Here is a 20,677-nt window from a genome sequence, read left to right on the forward strand (position 1 = left end):
TTAACTCTCTGATTACTCAATTAATTCTATTCCATCACATATTTGAGTAATACAAGTGCATAATCAATTAAACTCTTGAGTATTCAGTTCTTACCTGATTAAAAGAATAAGTTAGTTGAGTACAACACTTGTTACTCAACTAAATTTATTCCTTACTTGATTTAAACTTCAAAACCTAGAGTAACATATATATTAACACTAAACCCATTTGAGATTCATTAAAGTTTTGCATTTAGCTTGTCATCCTCAAAACAACCTCAGATGTTCATTAAAGTTATGCATTGAACATTCATCATCAAATCATTCTCAAAATCAAACTCAAAAGTTTCATTTTTGTCCAAAATTTAAAAAGAATTTTAGGAACAACTATACTGGATATTCGGTTCAGAATATACAAGGTTGTTTTACAAGTTTCTCCCCAAAGGTTTGTTCTACTCATCATACTCCTAATTGTATCTTCTAAAGTGCGATTGTGTCTCTCAATCACCCCATTTTGTTTAGAGGTCTCTATAATTGTATATTAGGCAACTATACCACAAGTTTGTATATACTTAGCAAACAACCTTTTGAATTAACTAACATCTGTATGTTTGTCTTAGTACTCACCCACACAGTCAAACTTATAACTTTAATTAATTTTCTTAATTTTTTTTCAACATCAATTTTTTAAATTTTGAATTTTTCAAGTACTTCAAATTTATTATTAATTAAATACAAATATCCATATATAGAGCAATCATCAATAAATATTATAAAATATTTTTTACCACATGATAGGGGACAAGGGTCCACAAGTATCAGTATGAATTAATTTTAAAATCTTCTAAAATCTCATTACTGTGTGTTGATCAGTACCTTTCGTTTTAGTTACTTTATCCCTTATGCAATCAACACTGGTTTCAAAATATAAAAAAAAAAAAAATCAAAATAAGAAAAATTTTATTTGTAATCATCAATCTTTTAATTCTTTATTTTGAAATATGACCAAGACCTTTCTTTTATCAAAATTCTTTTGGTTCCAATCTTTTCAATGACCATAAAAACATTATTAAATGTTAGATTTAATATATAAGCAGTAAATTAAGGTACACTGCCCAATCAAATTAATATTGAAAAACTAATCAACTTTTTCATTGCCAAGTTTCATAAAATAATCATTATTGTCAAGTAATGAAACTAAAACTAAAATTAATCTCATAGACAAAACAAAAGTAGTATTTTCTAAAACAAGGCTAAAACTAATTCGAAAATTTAAAACGGCTGTTCGTATGAATTCAACTCTAACTTTGACGCCATTCTCTACATAGACTTTAACTTTATCTTCATTTACCTTACGTTTATTTTTTTATCCCCTGCAAGGAAGCAACGATATGAGTAGATGTACCTCTATTAAACCACCATAAATTTAGTGGAATATCTATCAAGGAAGATTCAAACAAACATAAGCAAATAAATTATCTTTCTTTTCTTTCTTCTCTAACTACTTTTGATATTTAGTCCATTCCTTTTTTCTACGGCCACTTATTTTGCAAAATCACGATTTAAATTTTTCTTGATGTCAGGCTTGGGAACCCCAAGGTTGTAATTGTTTTTGGATTTTTCTTCTTTTTTTTTTTCTTCTTATCATTAGAGCATCCCTTTTTTGTGGTTATTGGATTTTCTAGTGTAACCCTTATTTTGGTGTGACTAATGCTCCAAATTCACATTCTCCATATTCTTTCTTTTCATCCTCTCTTCCTCTTGAACACAAACCCCCAGTAAGTTCGTTAAGACTATTGTAAATGATTTTAAGGCTGTTAAAACAAGTAAAAAGAATTCAAGGGTTGATGAACAAGGAAAGTATCAACAATGATCACTTTAAGGTATGCAATGTCTTTCGTTTCAAAGATAAATGCTCTATAGCCCCACTAACCCAATCATACCGTATGTTCAGTTATCTAGATTTGGTCATTTTAGATTCTTCCTACCTCTTTCCTATGAGCTTAAGAAATTTTTTAACATTGGTATGGTATCTATAGGCATAATCCTCTAGAAGGATATGGATATGGATTTTTTTCATAACTATCAAACTAAGTTGATTTACCCTATTCCATTTTTTATAAAAGGTCTTTTCTTCAATAGTGCTATTATCCGTAAGCCTAAGGGGCTCATTCTCACAAATGGTTAAGTCAAGATCAATGAGTCCAAAAGCAAGCTCCATATCACCTTTTCATCTGTTATAGTTATTCTCAATCAAAATCTCAATTGAGAAATCTGATTCTTAACATAAATATTGTTAACTACAAAACAAGCATGAGTCTGAATTAATGATGCAACAAAAATATGCCTTGAAATATTTACATGAAAGTTAAAAATATATCACTACGGATTCCCTTTAAAGTAAAACACTAAAAGAAAACAATCGGTTTGAGATGAATTTTTTATGGTGTTGAGTTTGAGTGGATAAGTGAGGGTTTTTTTTTTTTTGGCAGGAACAAGAGCTGCCTGCCTCTTCCCCTTTTCAATTGTTAGGATTGATACTTGAATTTGAAAAGTAATATTGTATTTTTCTTTTCTAATTAATTTGATCATTATTTTTAATTTTGGATTGCTAAATAAAGCAATATTTGTTGATCTTGGATTTATGCACTTTTTTTAGATTGTTGTTGTCTTGTTGGCATATAAATGAATGGCGTTGCCTTGTCAGCTTTTATGCACTAGTTTTTAGATTGTTGATAACTTGTTGACTTGTAGGCAAATTATTAAATCATTGTTAACATATTTTTTGAATTTGTGAATTGTTCTTGACTTGTTGGATTATTGATGAATTTTCACTTTTTTACAGTTTTTAGAATTTAGAAATTAAATTTAATGTTATTATTGCTTAAACATGTTGTGTATTGTCATAATATTTTTTTTTCCTTTTGTTAGACTTAAGAAATAATCGCAAATCATGTCTCTTAAACATATGTCTACAGCTCAAAAAAGAAAAAGGAAACAAAGAAATAATCATTAGTTCAATGTCAAGACGATGATATGTTTAAATACTTTAATAGTAACAAAATAACAGAGAGGGAAAAAATAGTTGAAAACTTGGATGAAGCTTTGGTAGAAGAATAAGAAACTTGGAATGACAATGTCAATGAACAATGTGAAAAGGTAGATGAATTGAATGAAGACAAAGAATATCACGTTGATGTCAATGAATTGAACGATTAAAAAGAAGAAGAAGAAAATGTTGATGTGAATCAATTGAATGAAAAGGAAGGAGACAATGTTCAATATGAAGATTTGTTGAATAATTTTTATGATCCAATGTGTTAGGATAAATGTTACTAAAATATGAGAGATTTCTTAGTAGGGAGTGGTTCAAAAAGAGCTGATAGAGTCTTGTTTTCTAAATATAGTACTAGTAGGCATTTTGAATTATCACAATATAAGCGAGTACTGCCAAATGGAGAAACAAATGATAGGAGATGGCTAGTATATTCAGTTCATTTGGACATGATTTTTTGCTTTTGTTGCAAGTAGTTCAAAACTCAAAAACAATGAGTAAAATTAGTCGATTAGGAGATGAATGATATAGAGATTGGCATAATATGAGTCGGAGACTTAAAAATCATGAAGCAAGAAGGATCATATAGATTGTATGACTAGTTGGATTAAATTAAAAACAAGACTGCAGAAAAATAAAATAATTGATCAAAGTGTGTAGATTGAAATCAATAAAGAAAGAGAAACACTAGAGACAGGTGTTGAAGAGGATAATAGCTATTGTACAAAGATTGGCAAAAAATAACTTGGCATTTCGAGAAGATTGTGAGAAGCTTTATGTGAAAAATAATGGTTTCTTTTTGAAAATGATTGAAATGATTGGTGAGTTTGATCCGATTATAAAAGAGCGCATTTGGCATATTCAAGCACCTGAGACTCATTATACATATCTGGGCACTAATTAAAAATCAGAATGAATTAATACAAATGTTGGCAAATGATGTGAAAAGTTCAATTATTAGAAAAGTTAAACAAGAAAAATATTTTTCAATTATATTAAATTACAATCCAATTTCCAATCATGATGAGCAAATATCTCTTGTAATACGATCTATGGATGATTCAGCAAACACTACAACGGTAAAAGAATATTTGGTATAATTTTTAAGGCTAATGATACATCAGGGCTTGGACTTTTTACTGAGCTTAAAAACATGTTGACCAATCTTGAGCTTGACATTGACGATATAAGAGATCAGGATATAACAACGGGTCTAATATGAAAGGAAAAGATAAGCATAAAGGTGTACATACAAGAATACTTAAAATAAATTCAAGGGCTTTCTATGCTCCATGTGATTGTCATAGTCTTAATTTGACATTATGTGATATGGGAAATTGTTGTCCTAAAGTTATGTCATTTTTTTGAGTGATACAATGCATCTATACATTGTTTTCTTTTTTTACCAAGCAGTGGAAAATTTTCAAAGATCGCATGAAAGGTCTCACACTTAAGGCATTGTCACAAATATGTTGGGAAAGTCATATTGAAAGTGTTAGGCCTATAAAGAGCAAACTATACAAATAAGATATACTTTATTTGACTTGGTAGATGCTAGTAAAGATCCTAAAACAAAAGGTGAAACTGAGTCCTAGCAACATATATATGAACTTTAGAATTTTGAGTTCTTGCTTAGCTTGGTAATTTGGTACAAGTTGTTGCATGCAAAATATGGATATTGATGTTGCTATCAGTCTTTTAGAATAACTTCTTTTGTTTCTTGATGACTATAGAGAGTCTTGATTTGATAAGGCCATGGTTGAAGCAAAACAAATAGCCAATGAAATGGGAGTTGAAGTTGTATTTCAAGAAAAATGCATGATTCGAATAAATAAACAATTTGATGAGGATGTCAATAATTAGGTAACACAATTAAGCGGAAGATTCATTTAGAGTAAATTATTTCCTTTTCATAATTGTTAGAGCTCGTTCTTCACTTCAAACTAGATTTGAACAATTTCAAAAATATGAGGAAATATTTGATTTTTTGTTTAACTTGGAGAGGTTGAAGTGCGCTGATGATGATACTTTGCTGAGGTCTTGTACGAATCTTGAAAAATCCTTAACGCATAGTGCTCATTCCGATATTGATAGAGATGATTTGTTTTCGAAGTTGACAGTCTTGAAATACTCTTTGCTTAGAAAAACAAAAAAAAAAACAAAAAAATCAATTGATGTGGTAAACTATTTGAAGAGAATGGATGGGTGTTTCCCAAATGCTATGTTGCTTATAGAATTTTTCTAACTATACTACTTACGGTTGCATTTGCAGAAAAAAGTTTTTCCAAGTTGAAGTTTATCAAGATTTATCTCCACTCAACTATGTCACAAAACAGATTGAATGGATTGATATATTATCTATTGAGAAAAAAATGCTCAAACAACTTAATTATGTAAACTTAATTGATATTTTTGCTTCCAAAACTGTAAGGAGAGTAGTTTTTAATTGATCATTTAGAAAAAAAATTATTTTATTCTTTGATATAGTATGAATATTTATTTATTTTTTTGATACTATATTATAAAATTTGAATCTACATTGCGATTCAAAAGGCCCATTTTTATATTTCGATTCAGGGTTACAAATCTTAGGTACGGTACTGCAGACAGGATGAGCAGACACGATAATAATGGGCATTGATCCTTGTCAAAGCCCTTGTGAAGGAGAAATGATCAAGAAGAATTTCCATCCGTGATTTTAAGGAGATTCCTCTTGATCATTTCCGTGATAAAACTCAAATTGTGTGATTTGCAATCCATGCACGATTCTATCCACAAAACCAGTTGCAAAATACATACATGCAGATGCATGCAGAAACTGCCACTCAACCTTAACGTATACCTTGCTCATGTCTAATTTGGTAGCCATGTATCTTTTTCAACCACATCTGCGACTCTTGAGACAATTTAGGGCCTCGTCTATATGCAATCAATGTATTGTTGGTAATTAAATGTCCTAGCACAAATGCTCTGTGAAATAGGCAACGCTTAGTCTTTTGAGTCTATTTAATTTGCAAGGACTTTGGCCACTGACTTATATATCACGTTGCATAAACTAATCGGCTTGAAATGGAAGGGGCCAATTGAGGAACTAACATTCGGAATAATCACAATGGAGGTGTGATTAAAGGAGCGCACTTAGACTGTCGAAAATACTCAAATGATACTGCACCAAATTGCTCCCGATAGAAGATTTCTCGTATGTTATGATAACCAATGTGTTTTAACTCCCACCAAATTAAACAACGGCTAGCAAATTGTATTCTAGTCACCTTAATAACCAATGTGTCCTTAAGGAGCTACAGAAGCCCAAAGGTAAGCGTCTGGGCCGCCATGATTTTGAAGTCCATATAACGTCGGACCAATAAATAAAATCAGCCTAAAATCAACATTAAACTCTTAAATTACCCCTAGCGGGGCAAGACCAGTGTCACTCAGACCTACTAAAGGCTAAAGCCAATCGGTTCTGCCAACCACTTGCTTCAATTTTTCAGTTTTTATTTTTTATATTTTTCAGCCAACTGGAGTGGTAATAAATATCTTAACTTTTATTCATTTACGAATCATACGTAATGTCCCTCAGAATCAATTCTGGATCTTTTTGTTCCCTGTTAATTTTCAATATCAAATAATATGCTTTGAATTTGTTATTTGGGACATTTGTTCCCAACCAGCGCAAAGGAGAAATCCCACATGAAAAGACCTTTTTAATGAATTAAACATGAAAATTGATTTTTTTTTTTTTTTTTTTGGTTGGTTGGGGGGTGGGGCTGATCAAAAGAGGATTTTGACAAGTGATAATTACACGGGGGATATTGTTGGTATTATCAAATCAAAGAATTAATTGTTAATTGTTATCGCTCAATATGTTGGCTTAGTAGTAAAAAAAAAAAAAAAATTGACTATGCTGATCAAATTAACCTTCTTAAAAAAGTGCACTACTTCTATTTAACGCTGGACTATGTATAGTTTATAAGTTTATTATGCATACATGGTAGACACCAAAATAGCATGAATAGCTGAAAAAATAAACAAACAAACAAAAAGAAAGAAACAATGGAAGAAAGAAACCGGTGATATGATTATAAGATGACAAAAGATATCGGTTGCTAGTATAGATTTTATTTTTTAATCCAAAGTAATTGTGTTATTATTTTAATCTCAAAAATTTAAATTTGTCTGTAATTAGAATTCTTAATTTGAAGATTTCAAATTTGATAGAATGTTGTCAAATTCAATTTTTATTGGGATTTAGAGTATACTCATGAATCATCTTTTGATCAGAATATAATTTTCTGTATACAGATATAAATGATTTTACATCTATAATTAGGTGTTCAATGTTCTAAAATTAGTTTTAACGATATTATCTTAGTGATATTTTGATAGTAGTCACATCACTATTGTTGTACCAATATCATATTGATATTTTGTTCTTTCTGTCTGTGATTTTTTTCAATTTGAGTTTTTTAGATTAAATTCTATGTTTATTGTGTGGTTGATGATTTAATTGTGATATGTTTTCTATTCAAATTCGTAACAAATTTTGTACTTATATGATGATATTGTTGAATCGTGAGGACTGCTCTAAAAATAGATTTAGTAGCATGGCCAATCATCAAAGGGCGAGTCACAGCAATTCCAACTCCATCACGCTGCCACTGTCATTTCAGTGTCGAGAAATTCAGATCCATGAAGGAATTAAGAAACCAAAAGAAAAGACGAATTCCCTTTTCATAAACAATGACGGCCCCCATTTCGGTCCAACTTATAAAGGTTGCACTTTTGCCATATAATAGATGTTGTTAAAATAGAGACCCAATTCGTGCGTGGAGATGCAATTAGAGAAGAAAAGACTTGCTTTCCTTGCTTTCTTCTGTAGTTTCGCAGACTCCCATTTGCTCACGATAACGTTTGGCTCGCCTTTTCCTTCAACTACATCAATATTAATACTTCACAAAAATCTCGGCTTCTGGTTTTTCTTCCACGCCGTTGATTGATTGGGTTTTCTTCTGTCACAAAGCAAATTAAGCTTTCAATGGAAAAGCGAAAAGCTTTTGGAGTTTTTAAAGTTGGGTTAGCGAAGCAGCAGAAGCTGATTAGCCAAACCCCCGAAAAAGCAGTAGAGTGAGATAGAGCGCGCTCTTAATGGTCAAATGATTGATAAGAAAATATCCATATGGTGGTCTCTGAGAAAAAAGATCTTTGACCGGAGCTGCTTTTATGGGTTCAAATAATGGAAGTCCTTTTGAACAGGTACTGGGCAACTTGAAGATCAAAAGAGTTGTCTGAAGAATTGCTTTGCCAGGAGGAAAGGCACTGTGGTTTGTCCCATGCATTTTTTTTTTATTTTTTTGTGTGTGTTTGCTTGGCGTATTGTCAGTGACCCAATTATGCATTTTGATGAGTGCATGCAAAAGTCCGTCCGACACCAATTAAAGACGAAGCTTTTAGTTTTAGTCAATTGGATGTTTAACAATCGGACATGAGCACTAGGGCATTTGTTCTAGCTAGAGATCAACCATGCTATCATCCATTGTTAGTTGTTCACGTAAACTTGAGAAAGATAATGACGATTATGCATAAAGAAAGAACCAGGATATATATATAGTCAAAAGAGTTATTTTTGTACAAAAATCTTTATAATTATATAATATTTCTAACGTAGTTTTATCTTATTAATTAATAGGTTAACACATATATTATTAGTATCGACTTTATATAAAAACACAAGAAAAATTCACTTCATCGTCTTAATATCTGTATATTGATAAGAAAAAATTAAAAAAATACGGGAAAACTGATTGAAAAGAGGGACAAGATTAATGGTGCCTCCTTCAGCTAAACGTCATTGATAAATAAAAAACTATGAGAATAGGAGAGGGCACAACCAAAAGGTCCTCTATGTAAACAAATTTTGATTGGCAGTACTGAAAGCAATTCTCAATTTTTTTCCAACTCAGTATTATCATATTACTTCCATTTTTGTAACCTTTAGCCCAGGCCCGGCTCCTAGGGCCCCTAAGACGAGGGGCCCAAAATTAATAATTAATTAAAATTTATTTTTTTAATTTTAAGATATAAAATTATTAATTTTATTTTACGATAATTTTTTTTAAATCTATACTTCATTTATTTTGTTATTTCATTTAAATGAAAAGGCTCTCAAACTCTTCAAGTTCATAGATCATTTTTTTTTAATATTAGACAATGTATAATGAGATGTCATTTAGATAAGAGGTCCCCAACTTTCTAAATTAATGGATTATTTTTCAATGTTAGACAATAAATAATGTGATGTAAACTAGTAAGGCAATAAATAAAAAAAAAAAACAAGAAGTAATATTATTTTAAGAAGATAATTTGATAAAATGATTATTTGAAGGACGAAAAATTCGTCTAAAGAATCTAAACTAATCTAACAATTAAAAAAATAAAAATAAATCAATGAATTTTTAATTTGTAGAACTTCCCGTAAACTTTTCATATTTTTTACTTATTTAATTTTTACATTTTCAAATCTTTTTCTCATGTTTATATTATTAATTAAAAAAGATTTACTTTTTAAACTACAATACAAAATTTTAATTAGTAATTTTATATCTCAAAATGATAAAAACATAAATTTTTAATAATTTTTATTATTTTTAGAAGACTACTAAACTAATTATCGTCTAAAGCCCCCCACCAACTTTGGGGCGGCCCTGGTTTAGCCTGACGTTTTGACTGAATCAACAAAGTACATTAAATTTGCTACGCCTCCCTTCTTTGCTATTTACTTCATAAATTAAACGGTGAAATTTTTCGGGAGACAGTGAAAAATTTAGCATTTTTTTAATGTTAAATTTCGCTGGGTAAAACTTATCTAATCAGACCATTTACAAGGACTATATAAAAATCATTAGGATGATTAGTAGTAATAATCGTCGAGAGATCTGAGGGACTATTAAAGCTACCTTAATTCACCTGAGAAAGCGACAAAGCAAGACCCCACCGGCACCATTCTCCGCGTGTGCAAACTGATCGACCTAGCTAATTATACACTCACAATTAATAAAAACATCCTATCACTACCTGTTCGAGCGAGGAGCTACCTCATAATTAAATTCCAACGCTACGTACTACTAATTACTCGTACCCGCATTGTTGCATGAACTTACTTAAGAAGGTGGCAATCAGTATCATCGACCTCAGAATAATGGGGGCGAAAACTAATTGAAGTTAATGATTTGTTTTATTTCAATAAAATTAGTAGTAATTATACGTACATAAGTTGTTACCCATATATAATCGTGCATTTCGATTTGTGATAGTTGATATACATATATATATATATATTGCAGAGGAATCAGCTATAGGTTAATTAGATTGTGGCCCCGTTGTCCTCTCTGGTGCTCCACTTGATCATCATGTCTGCGACTCCATTTCTATCCAGTCTGCTTGGCAACTTGTCAAGCGTGAGAAGATCACTTCATTTTACATCGTCGACATCGTGTTTGGTCGTTTTAGGGCACGCATGGCAACAGTCGACTGTACTAATTCCATTCATTTGCAGTCATCACACACAAAAATCTCGTGGCTGTGTGTGTGTAAATATATATAAGTCATCAGACTTAACTTGTTCGGTGAGTTAAAAAAGAGTTGACTGAACTATAAATTCAAGCTCTCTGAGTGCGCTTACACCAACCTATGTATCACCCTTTTATTATATAAATATAACTATTTTTTAGTACTTATTATTATTATTATTATTATTATTATTATTATTATGGAGAGGAGCTGGAAGTCTCGTTGTGAAAATTCTAATACGAGATTGATTTTAATTGAGAAACAGATTTATTTCCCAAGCAGGATGGATGAATGGTGGACAAATAAATATATAGAGTAGATCTGGGGATTAAAGTTGTGGTGGCCTTTAATTAGTGGCCCCAAGAAAAAGCACTACCAAATGCTGGGGAAAAAGTAATTGGAATATGTACTACCAAAGCCGATGCATCCCATGAATTTCAACTTATCAAAATCATCCAATCCAATCACCCGATCCCCATTGCTCTACATATGTGCCTTTCCATATTATTCCATATGCCAGTCACCCTTATATCATGCATTAATTCTTAATCCATTTTTATGCAACAAATATATAACACTTTCTTTTCATCCTCTTCTAATTCCTTCATCGATTATTAACTTATTATCAAAGAAAACCAGCCCATAGGAAATTATCACTTGAATATCGAATGAAGGAAGAAGGAAGAGTGCGGAAAAGGTTCGAATATAGATTGCCAACTTCTTATCATTTTTAAATTCTCCTTTTGAGTCTCTTTTGCCACTTAATGTCAAAAAATAATGAGAATTAAAAGGGCACACCACCTAGTCATATCACTTGAGAGGGCAAAAAATCATTACCTTTCAATAAAATTCTTGCGCTATTACATAAAGGAAGGAAAAATAAATTCACTTAGGTATACATATAACGTAATATTTGGTTGCTTATAGAAATTAATCTGATTTTGGTGGGAGAGAAAAGAAAACAAATTTTCATTTTGTAGTTTGTAGTTTGTATTTAATTTAATTTATTTATTTTTATAAAATTGAGGTATCGGATTTGAGGCGAACAATTTGTGTCCTATGACGCTAGCCAGATCGCGGTGAATAGACGTTCACAAATCTTTCGTATCAAAGCCCCCTGCTTTTACATGCCCACGTACGTACACTCAATATATTCCATCATCTTAATTCATAGTATCTGCAAAGAAAAATGTTAGTGATTTCAGAAATCAATACTTTTCTTTCACCCCATTTGTGGAAATTCCTCCAAACTATGGATATCTACACGTCTGTAAATATTCCTAACCAGATGGTGCTAGCGTGTGCTATACAAATGATGACACTCAAAGGGGAGCTTTAAGATCACTTGTAGGATATCTGCGCATAAATCTTGTCTAGGATGTCATTATCTGCCCTCATGTACTATTTTTGCATGTTAAGAAAACTCTATTTTATCCTCATTTCTAGCTTAGTGCAATAGATAATATTGGTGATCCCCCCCATCCTTTGATTGAGCATCATAATATATTACTAGATCCATGCCCATGGTTTCGAATTTACCTCAAGAAGCCTAACTTCATGCTTGATACACAAAGCTAGACAAAAATATGTTTAGCACGCAGTCACTGACCCTTTATTCAAAAAAAAAAAAAAATCCTAAACTTTCAGCCACTAAAAAGGAAGAAAGAAACTAAAGTTTGGTAGGATGTTACAGATTATTTTTCTGTTTACCGATCTCTTGAATTTTACAATGGAAAAAAAAATGATGAAAGTGAAAATATCATCCTTGCGTAATTAAGTTAAAATAGATTGGTGAATTTTGTTTCCAATGCATGGTACGGTGATCGTGGAAGAGACTAATTTAAAGAGCCATCAAAGATGATGATGATGATGATATATATACACACATTGTGTCTTAAGATTTTCAACGAGAAATTATAATTATAGTCTTAAAGATTTCCTAATAAGTTCCTCTCTTATTTCTAATTAGTTTCCTGCTTAGTTTGTAATTTTATTTTCTAGTCAAGTTCTATTTCTTGTGATACAAGGAAACCTTAATCTTGATGAATAAAGAAAATAATCTATTAATAGGATGTTTAACTTGTTATTTGAGGTATGCAAATTACTCGTGTAGAGTAATGAGAGTTAGAAATTGGATGTAATTGGAATTTGAATTTAAAGATAGAATATTAAGTTTTTTAACTATAAATTTTACTATATAGTGATATTTTTTTTATATCATTCTCACGATTGTGGTTTTTTCCCTTTTAGAGTTTTTTATGTAAAAATCTCTTATGGGTTTGAATGTGATTGGATCATTTGTTTTCCATCTTATTTTTCATCAAGTGATATCAGATCAATCGTGTTAAGCTCAAGGGTAGCGAAAATAATTTTGATAATAACAAAAATTATTTCACATTTATTTATATCTATTCAACGTCTCCTAACTTTTAAATTTTCCATCTTACGTACATAAGCATCTTCGGTCGATCAATGCTTCAAATAAGTCGACCAAAGTTTGGCAATTTATTTGGGTTTGTTTCTGTGTAACTTAGGTCACCAAAACTACTCTTAGGTTGACCGAAGTTGGTAAGAAAGTTTTATTCATATCTTAAGTCGACCTATGAGTCGACTGATCTTATGCCTAAGAATGCAGGATAACTTAGGTCAATTGAGGTAGTATCTTCAATCGACCAAAGTTGACCAAAAAGTCAGTCTCTAACCTTAGGTCGGTCGATCCTCTGATCTAAGATGGGTCTTTAACCCTCTGGATAACTTAGGTCAACCAAAATTATGACTTCAGTCGATCGAAGTTCAACAGTCTCTCTGTTATTTTTGACTCTTCGTATCTCCTACTCATTACACGTCATTTGTTTCCTTTTGCACCTTTATTTATCCGTGTACTTCATTTTTTTGTCTAATTTTCATGTTTAAAAGAGAAATGTTTTTTTGTGATCAATAAAATTGCTTTTTAGCTTGCTCTTTTGCAGATCTGTTTTGTTCTAACATCTTTTCTAATTGTTGTCTCCTTAAAGCTTGTGGTTAATTATGCTACAGGTTGTCCCTCTTGCTAACTCTTTGACCTGCTATACAAATTATTTTTTGATGATTTCATTCCAACGGTTGCTAAAAAAAATGGATTAAAAGGCTAAAAAAGATTATTTTATTTTTTGAATTTCAAAACTACACATTCCCTCATGTGTAACAGCTAGTGTCCTTAAAACTCCTGATATAAATATAAGGGATGTCCTGAATGATGGGTAGTCTATGACTGAGAAAACAAGCTTCAAAGAGCTCTGAAAACAATAGTACAAGTCCAAGTGTTGAAGATTTGTTGTTGTGAAAGATAGTCGGTTGCTTGTTTTCAGTTTGGCTCAGATTGGTTGTAAATTTGTTTGTTTTACTCACTTGTTATGTGAGAAGTTATTGCTAGTTGTATGCTAATATATTGTCTTTGCTTAGGCAAGGGATTTTCTGTTGGTTCTAGCTTCATACCAAAAGCTAGTGTTATTTTACCCTCCCTAGTGGAACCTCAAGCTTTGTGCTTGGGAGAGAGGACTAATTAAGCTCTTTAAAGAGTTGAACCTCTCTATAAAAATTCTCTTGTGTTTGTGTGATTGATTATTTTATTTTTTGTTATATCTATTGCAAAAACGCAACACAAAGATCATTATAAAAAGAATTTTTAATTAGAGCAAAAAGTTAAATATCTTTCAAAAACCCAATTCACCCCCTTCTTAGGTGTTTTTATGGGCAACAAGTTGCCTAATACACAAAAATATATGTCAAACATGATAAAGTTTGTTGGAAAGATCAATTCTGGCTTGTGGTAAATACAAGTCGAGGATATATTGATCCAATATGGGTTACACAAGTTGAAGGGCGAACCAACTCTTGAAGGCTTTGAAAATTCTAGTAAAGTAATTTGTTGGAAGTGCAAACAATCATGTTATGTAAAAAGGGATTATTGTGATGATAGATCAAGTCTAGCAAAGGGTTTCAAAGATTGTGACGTTGGAAGTTCATTTCTCAATTTTGTGGGAGATGAAAATGTCCTCTAAAAAAGATAGATACATTCTCATGGCATGCCGCTAGACCACCAAAGTTGTCATAAAAGATGATATGTGATACTTCTAGTGAGTCCACAAGTTTGCACACGGACATTGACTTGGTAATGATATAAGGTGTGTGGTGAAAAAAATGTCAATGTTTGAAGAGCTTCCAAGAAAGCCAAGCATGAGGGTTGCACTATCGTTTTTCAATAATGTATTTTTTGACATTATACCATGAAAATCTCAGGGCGATATGTGCCTAAGTAATTGCACCTTTTATGGTGAGGTATGGTGATCTTAGTGATTGAGATCATGGTGATTATCGATAATATATAGTCATGGTTGTCGTTAGAGAATAGACGAATTTTTTAAGAATTCTCGTTGAGACGGTAGTTTGTTGGAATTTTTAACAAGAAATTCTAATTAGTTTTGAAATTTTTCTAATAAGTTTTTTTTAGTTAGTTTCTTGTTTAGTTTGTAATTTTTTTTTTCTAATCAATTTCTACTTCTTGTTAGGCAATGAAACCTTTAGTCTTAGTGAACAAGGAAAATAATCTCTAAATAGGATGTTTGGCTTGTTATTCAAAATATACAAATTACTTGTAAGAGACAAATGAGAATTGAAAATTGAATGTAATTGAGATTTGAATTTAAAGAGAGAATATTGAGTTTTAATTTATACTTGTAAACTTTATTATATAATGATATTTTTTTCTATTGTCTTGATGATCATAACTTTTTTTAAATTTTTCACCTAAGAATCTTTTATATTTGATTATGATTTGATTTTTCGTTTTTATCTTATTTTTCAACATAGTGGAGGTCCAACAAAATGATTTCAAATCTTCTTATGGTACAATCAACATACTAGATGATTGCTTCGCGCCTTATCTTGATTTTATTGGCCAATTTATGAAAACGAGAAAAGACAATGTCAGTGCCCCTCGACGTCAGCCAGCACATCACGGCCTGGATGCGACAAAAATGATTGAGAGAATAAACAAATATTAATAAGAATGAATTAAAGGGTCAATTTATATTAATAATTTTTTTTTTCTTTGGGAAAGACAGAAAATACTGAAACTTAACTCTCTGTGCTGAAACGAATCTTCTTTTAGTGATCGTACTTAACACCAGAAGAGAAGCGCAATAAGTATAAGATGCAGGTTGGCAGAATATTGAAATCGCATCAATGCCCAACACAATACCCCTACAACCCCCCCCCCCCCCAACACACACACATACAAAAAGAGAATAAAAAAATTAAATGAGTGAAGAGATAATTAGTGAAATGTACAGCAAATGAAAGTATAGGATAAAGTGAAAGTGTTGAATATATATATATAACATTTAGAGATGTAACAGATCCTGCAAATATTTGATTTAAAGTCATGGAATTTTTCGGGTTGAAATGCCTCCGCTTGCATGCGCAATCGGCTCCCAATCCCAACTGGATGGTGCAAAGGAATCTGAATCAATGTGTTACTGAGAATAAAATTCTGATTAAAATCCCATGATAAAGGTACTAATTAGACATTGTTCTTAGCAATTTTGGAATCAAATTTGGCATTCGTACGTAAATCATTCCCACTTGAATGATACGAAGAGGCAAAGATTCCTACATGTTTTGCACTGTGCAACTTACAGAGATATATGCGTCTATATAATGCACTTTTTGTATCCAAAATTGTTGGGCAAATTTCATATCAAGCAGGTAAACATCGAATTCTTATCTTTACTACTTCTATATAAGAAATAATGCAATGAAAATTCAAAAACTAACATATATATATATATAGCTAGCTACCCTCTTTATAATTAATTAAAGTGGTGAAGTAATGTTCCATTAAAAAGGAAAAGGACCCATCTGAAAATGCTTCGTATATCAGAATACAGCCTAATTAACCATACAAAGGAATATGAGAAAGAAGTGTACCTTTGATTCAGAATAGTTTGGTTTTGTTGTGACATTTTCAAAATTGATCAAGTATTTTCTTTTTCCAATTGGATATATGAAGTACTTTTCGATTAAATATCAAAGGTACTTGTTAATTAACTAACTAGTCAAACATATATTTATGATCATTCTTCATTACAAGGCATATAATTTAGTTAATTAACCAACTTCCTTCTCTGATTTTCGATTGTCTTGATTCTAGTGGTTAGGTTTGGCTTTGGTAATGCGTTGCTTGTCCTGGTTGGCTTTTTTGGCCTTTATTTCATAGGCATCGATCGCCTGAGTTTCCTCAGTGCGTTCTCCCTTGTATAGGGTTCGTTTGGTATTTTAATCCACAAAATCAAATGATTAAATAAAACTTAATAACTATTCACTAGCATTACAACTCTTCAGAAAAAAAAAAAAAAATTAAGTTAGTGAATATTTCAATAGTCACACCTCATCATTTAAAAAATATCATTGTTAATAATTAACTATTCCTAATTTAGTTATATTGATGATTATTTTTATAATTCTATTTTTTTATAATTAAATATCATTGTTTAAGTAATACATAATACTTATATTGTAACTATTTGAGAGCATAAACAACTCTATAAATAGACTTTTCATTTAATTCAAAATAAAAAAACAAACATCTTAATTTTTCTTCATCTAAATCATTATTGTATAAGTACCTTATTTGCGACTGAAATAATTTTTAAGACAATTTTTATGGAGTAAAAGGAAAAAAAATAATTTTAAGACATTAATAATCTTATTATCTACTCATCTTTAGTGATGATTGAATTTATTTGACAAAATAGCAGATCTTTAAGCTGACATATTTGTTTTTCTGCGATAGCAGTTTCGTCAGTCGACAAGCCAAACTGGGTACATATCAGAATGCACAAAACCCAATCATGACACTAAAGTCGCACTAAAACAGTGAGTTATCTTATTTGATCGATCAAAGCGCGGTGGAGCTACTACTGTTAAAAGCTGCGAAATGCCGCTTTGGGGCTCGCCGGAGAAAGATCGGTCCGACGGAATTAGGGGCCACAATCAGTTCCCACCACCACCAAAAGATGGTCCCGGCCCCCAGCCCCATCAGAATCCACTAATCTCATCATTTTATTTTATTTTTGTGGGGGGGTTGGTCATGTAGCTATAGCTCTCTAATCTCTCCTATCATTTGCCACTAAACCCAGAAAAACAAAAGTGGTTCCCATCCAACATAACAAATCTCTATTTGATGCTACGTGGAACCCTCGTCGCCTGTTCATCCATGTAAAAGAATATTCAATCGGATGCATGCTAGTGCGGTTCGCAGTTCGCACGCTTGAAACTCCTTATTAAGGAATTATTTAATCAATTCATTAATGAATTAATTAAACTATTTGGATAAAGGTCCTTTGGTGTCGACTATAAATAGATGCCAGGGTTTGGCATATTTCATTAGGAGAAACAAGAAAACTCGAGAGTTCTTCTCTTCTTAACAAAGAGTTTCAAGTAGCTAGAATTATCACAGTTCCTACTTTCTCGAGAAAAGTACTAAGTAGCTAGAAAATGGAGGGCGAAGGATGCTTGGGCAAGTTCATTCAGAGCGCAAAGCCATACATAGCCATTATCTCTCTGCAATTCGGCTATGCCGGAATGAACATTATAACCAAAGTTTCCCTCAACAGAGGGATGAGCCACTACGTGCTCGTTGTTTACAGGCATGCCTTTGCCACTGCCGTTATTGCTCCTTTTGCCCTTGTTCTTGAGAGGTAATTAATTAATATTAATCTTCAAAATTCATGATCTTATGGCTTTCATGAATTAATCTTCCTAATGAATTCACTCCTTGCCTTACAGAAAAGTGAGACCGAAGATGACATTCCCCATTTTCATGCAAATATTTGTGCTGGGCCTTCTCGGGTGAGTCTATATAAGCTTTATAACAGTAGCTTAATCGAACCATAGAAAGAGACTCATATTGCCTCCTAATAATATCGATCGATCGATGAATCTTTTTGTTTTTGCAGACCTGTTATTGATCAGAATCTCTACTATGCGGGACTGAAGTTTACCTCGCCCACCTTCTCATGCGCCATGAGTAACATGCTCCCGGCAATGACATTCGTCATGGCTGTCCTTTGCAGGTATATCTCGTTTGTGCTCCCTGCTGTTAGGTGTTCAGCTCTGATACTATACCATTTATTATTAATTAATCAGTTGGGATATCAGTACTTACGTGTGCTGTTTTTGCATTTACAAGGATGGAGAAGATAAATATTAAGAGGGTGAGATGCCAAGCAAAGGTGATAGGGACAATGGTGACAGTGGCAGGGGCCATGTTGATGACATTGTACAAAGGTCACATCATAAACTTGGTGTGGTCGGAGCACATCGTCCATCCTCGTAGTTCCCATGTCCCTCAAACCACTGCGGCTGCTGCTGACGAGGACTGGGTCAAGGGCTCCATTCTCCTCATTATTGCCACTCTTGCTTGGGCCTCTTTCTTCATCCTTCAGGTAATTAATCACAATTAAAACTACCCTTAATTTTTTTCTTCAATCTTAGCAAATAAGAGAAAAATTAATTCCCATTATGGATTAAAGTTTTGATATTTAATTGGAATTTGTGACAGGCAATTACTCTGAAAAGATACACAGCTCATCTATCTCTTACAACTCTGGTGTGCTTTTTGGGTACTTTGCAATCCATGGCTGTCACCTTTGTTATGGAGCACAAACCCTCTGTTTGGAGAATTGGGTGGGATATGAACCTTCTAGCTGCTGCCTATGCTGTAAGTGCCTTTCACGCTCTCATTTATTAATTTATGTACGATATATATATATATATTTGCATAATATGTATGAGATATATATTAAAAACAATATTTTCTGGTTGATTAAATTACAGGGTATAGTTACATCAAGCCTTGCATACTATGTTCAAGGTTTGGTCATGAAGAAAAGAGGGCCCGTCTTTGTTACTGCTTTCAGCCCTCTGATGATGATTATTGTGGCAATCATGGGGTCCTTTATCCTTGCCGAAAAGATCTATGTTGGAGGGTAAGTTTACTGTCTACTGTCAAATTATTTTAATATATGTAGTTCTTTGAAATAAAAAAAAAATTATATCATTATACGAATCCTAGACTAATTATTATTACAAAATAGTTCCAACCATTATTCTTTCTCATAATTTTCTGCTGGCTCAGTGTTATCGGCGCAGTGTTGATTGTTGTGGGACTCTACTCGGTTTTGTGGGGGAAGTACAAGGAGTATAAAGAGAAGGAAGCCACTGAAACAATTCGGGAACCGGTAAAGATCACCAGAAACAACCAGATGTTGGTGATTATTGAAGAGAATGATATTGAGATGCAGAAGGCAGAAGCCAACAAGACCGCCCTGGCCATTGCCGCTCCGATTCCACAACAACCCAAGATATCTATGGAAGCTCCAAAAGTCTAGGAAAGAAGACGACACAAAATCAAGCAAGCAAAAATCAAAAACCAGAGAGAGAGAGCTGGTGCATGCGTATGGGGGCATCGAAGATGCAGAGAAAGGAGGCTTTTTCTTTCTTCCAATCTTACTGCACATATATATATATATATATAATATATCATCTTCTCCTTTTGATTTTTCATATTTTGCTTTGGAAGCGTCCTCCTGTTTGGTTAAATCAAGGGAGCTGTTATATTTCATGTAAGCTGCTATTCCCATGAAAAATTTGATGCAAAGAAAATATAGAGATTGTAGGCTTTCTTCGATACCACGAGCGCCCTCGTACTGAATAACTCTCTCTCTCTCTCATTCTTTGGGTGTGTGGCCAAAGTTGCTGACGTCTGATGATCCCACTGAGCACAAGAGTGATTGACGTTTCGTTTTTATTCTTAATTTCTTCGGTGAGTGTGTTTGATGCCCCTTTAATTATTTGCTCAAAGCAGCATGGAAATCATGAAGACGTGGCTCCTTCTGCTTCAAATATACAAAAGGGTGACATACATGTTGATCGGATCTCCACCACCCACTCCTAAAATAAACTCCCCATTATCAAATGGTGGAGTGTCTGCTGTTTGTTTTGTGCCGACATAAGCCAACTCATAATGGAAAA

General features: G+C 32.5%; 1 protein-coding gene across 1 annotated transcript; it reads left to right on the top strand.

The window, feature by feature from the left end:
- The first annotated feature begins 18,036 nt into the window (after positions 1–18,036).
- LOC127789587 (WAT1-related protein At5g07050-like) lies at positions 18,037–20,338 on the top strand. The gene is made up of 7 exons (XM_052318522.1): positions 18,037–18,342; positions 18,431–18,493; positions 18,601–18,717; positions 18,834–19,089; positions 19,206–19,364; positions 19,481–19,632; positions 19,782–20,338. The coding sequence occupies exons 1-7, from the start codon at positions 18,140–18,142 to the stop codon at positions 20,032–20,034; spliced, it is 1,203 nt and encodes a 400-aa protein (XP_052174482.1). The 5' UTR covers positions 18,037–18,139; the 3' UTR covers positions 20,035–20,338.
- The last annotated feature ends 339 nt before the right edge of the window (positions 20,339–20,677 follow it).

The sequence above is a fragment of the Diospyros lotus genome, chromosome 14 (genome assembly GCF_014633365.1).
Source record: "Diospyros lotus cultivar Yz01 chromosome 14, ASM1463336v1, whole genome shotgun sequence".
Taxonomy (NCBI): Eukaryota; Viridiplantae; Streptophyta; class Magnoliopsida; order Ericales; family Ebenaceae; genus Diospyros; species Diospyros lotus.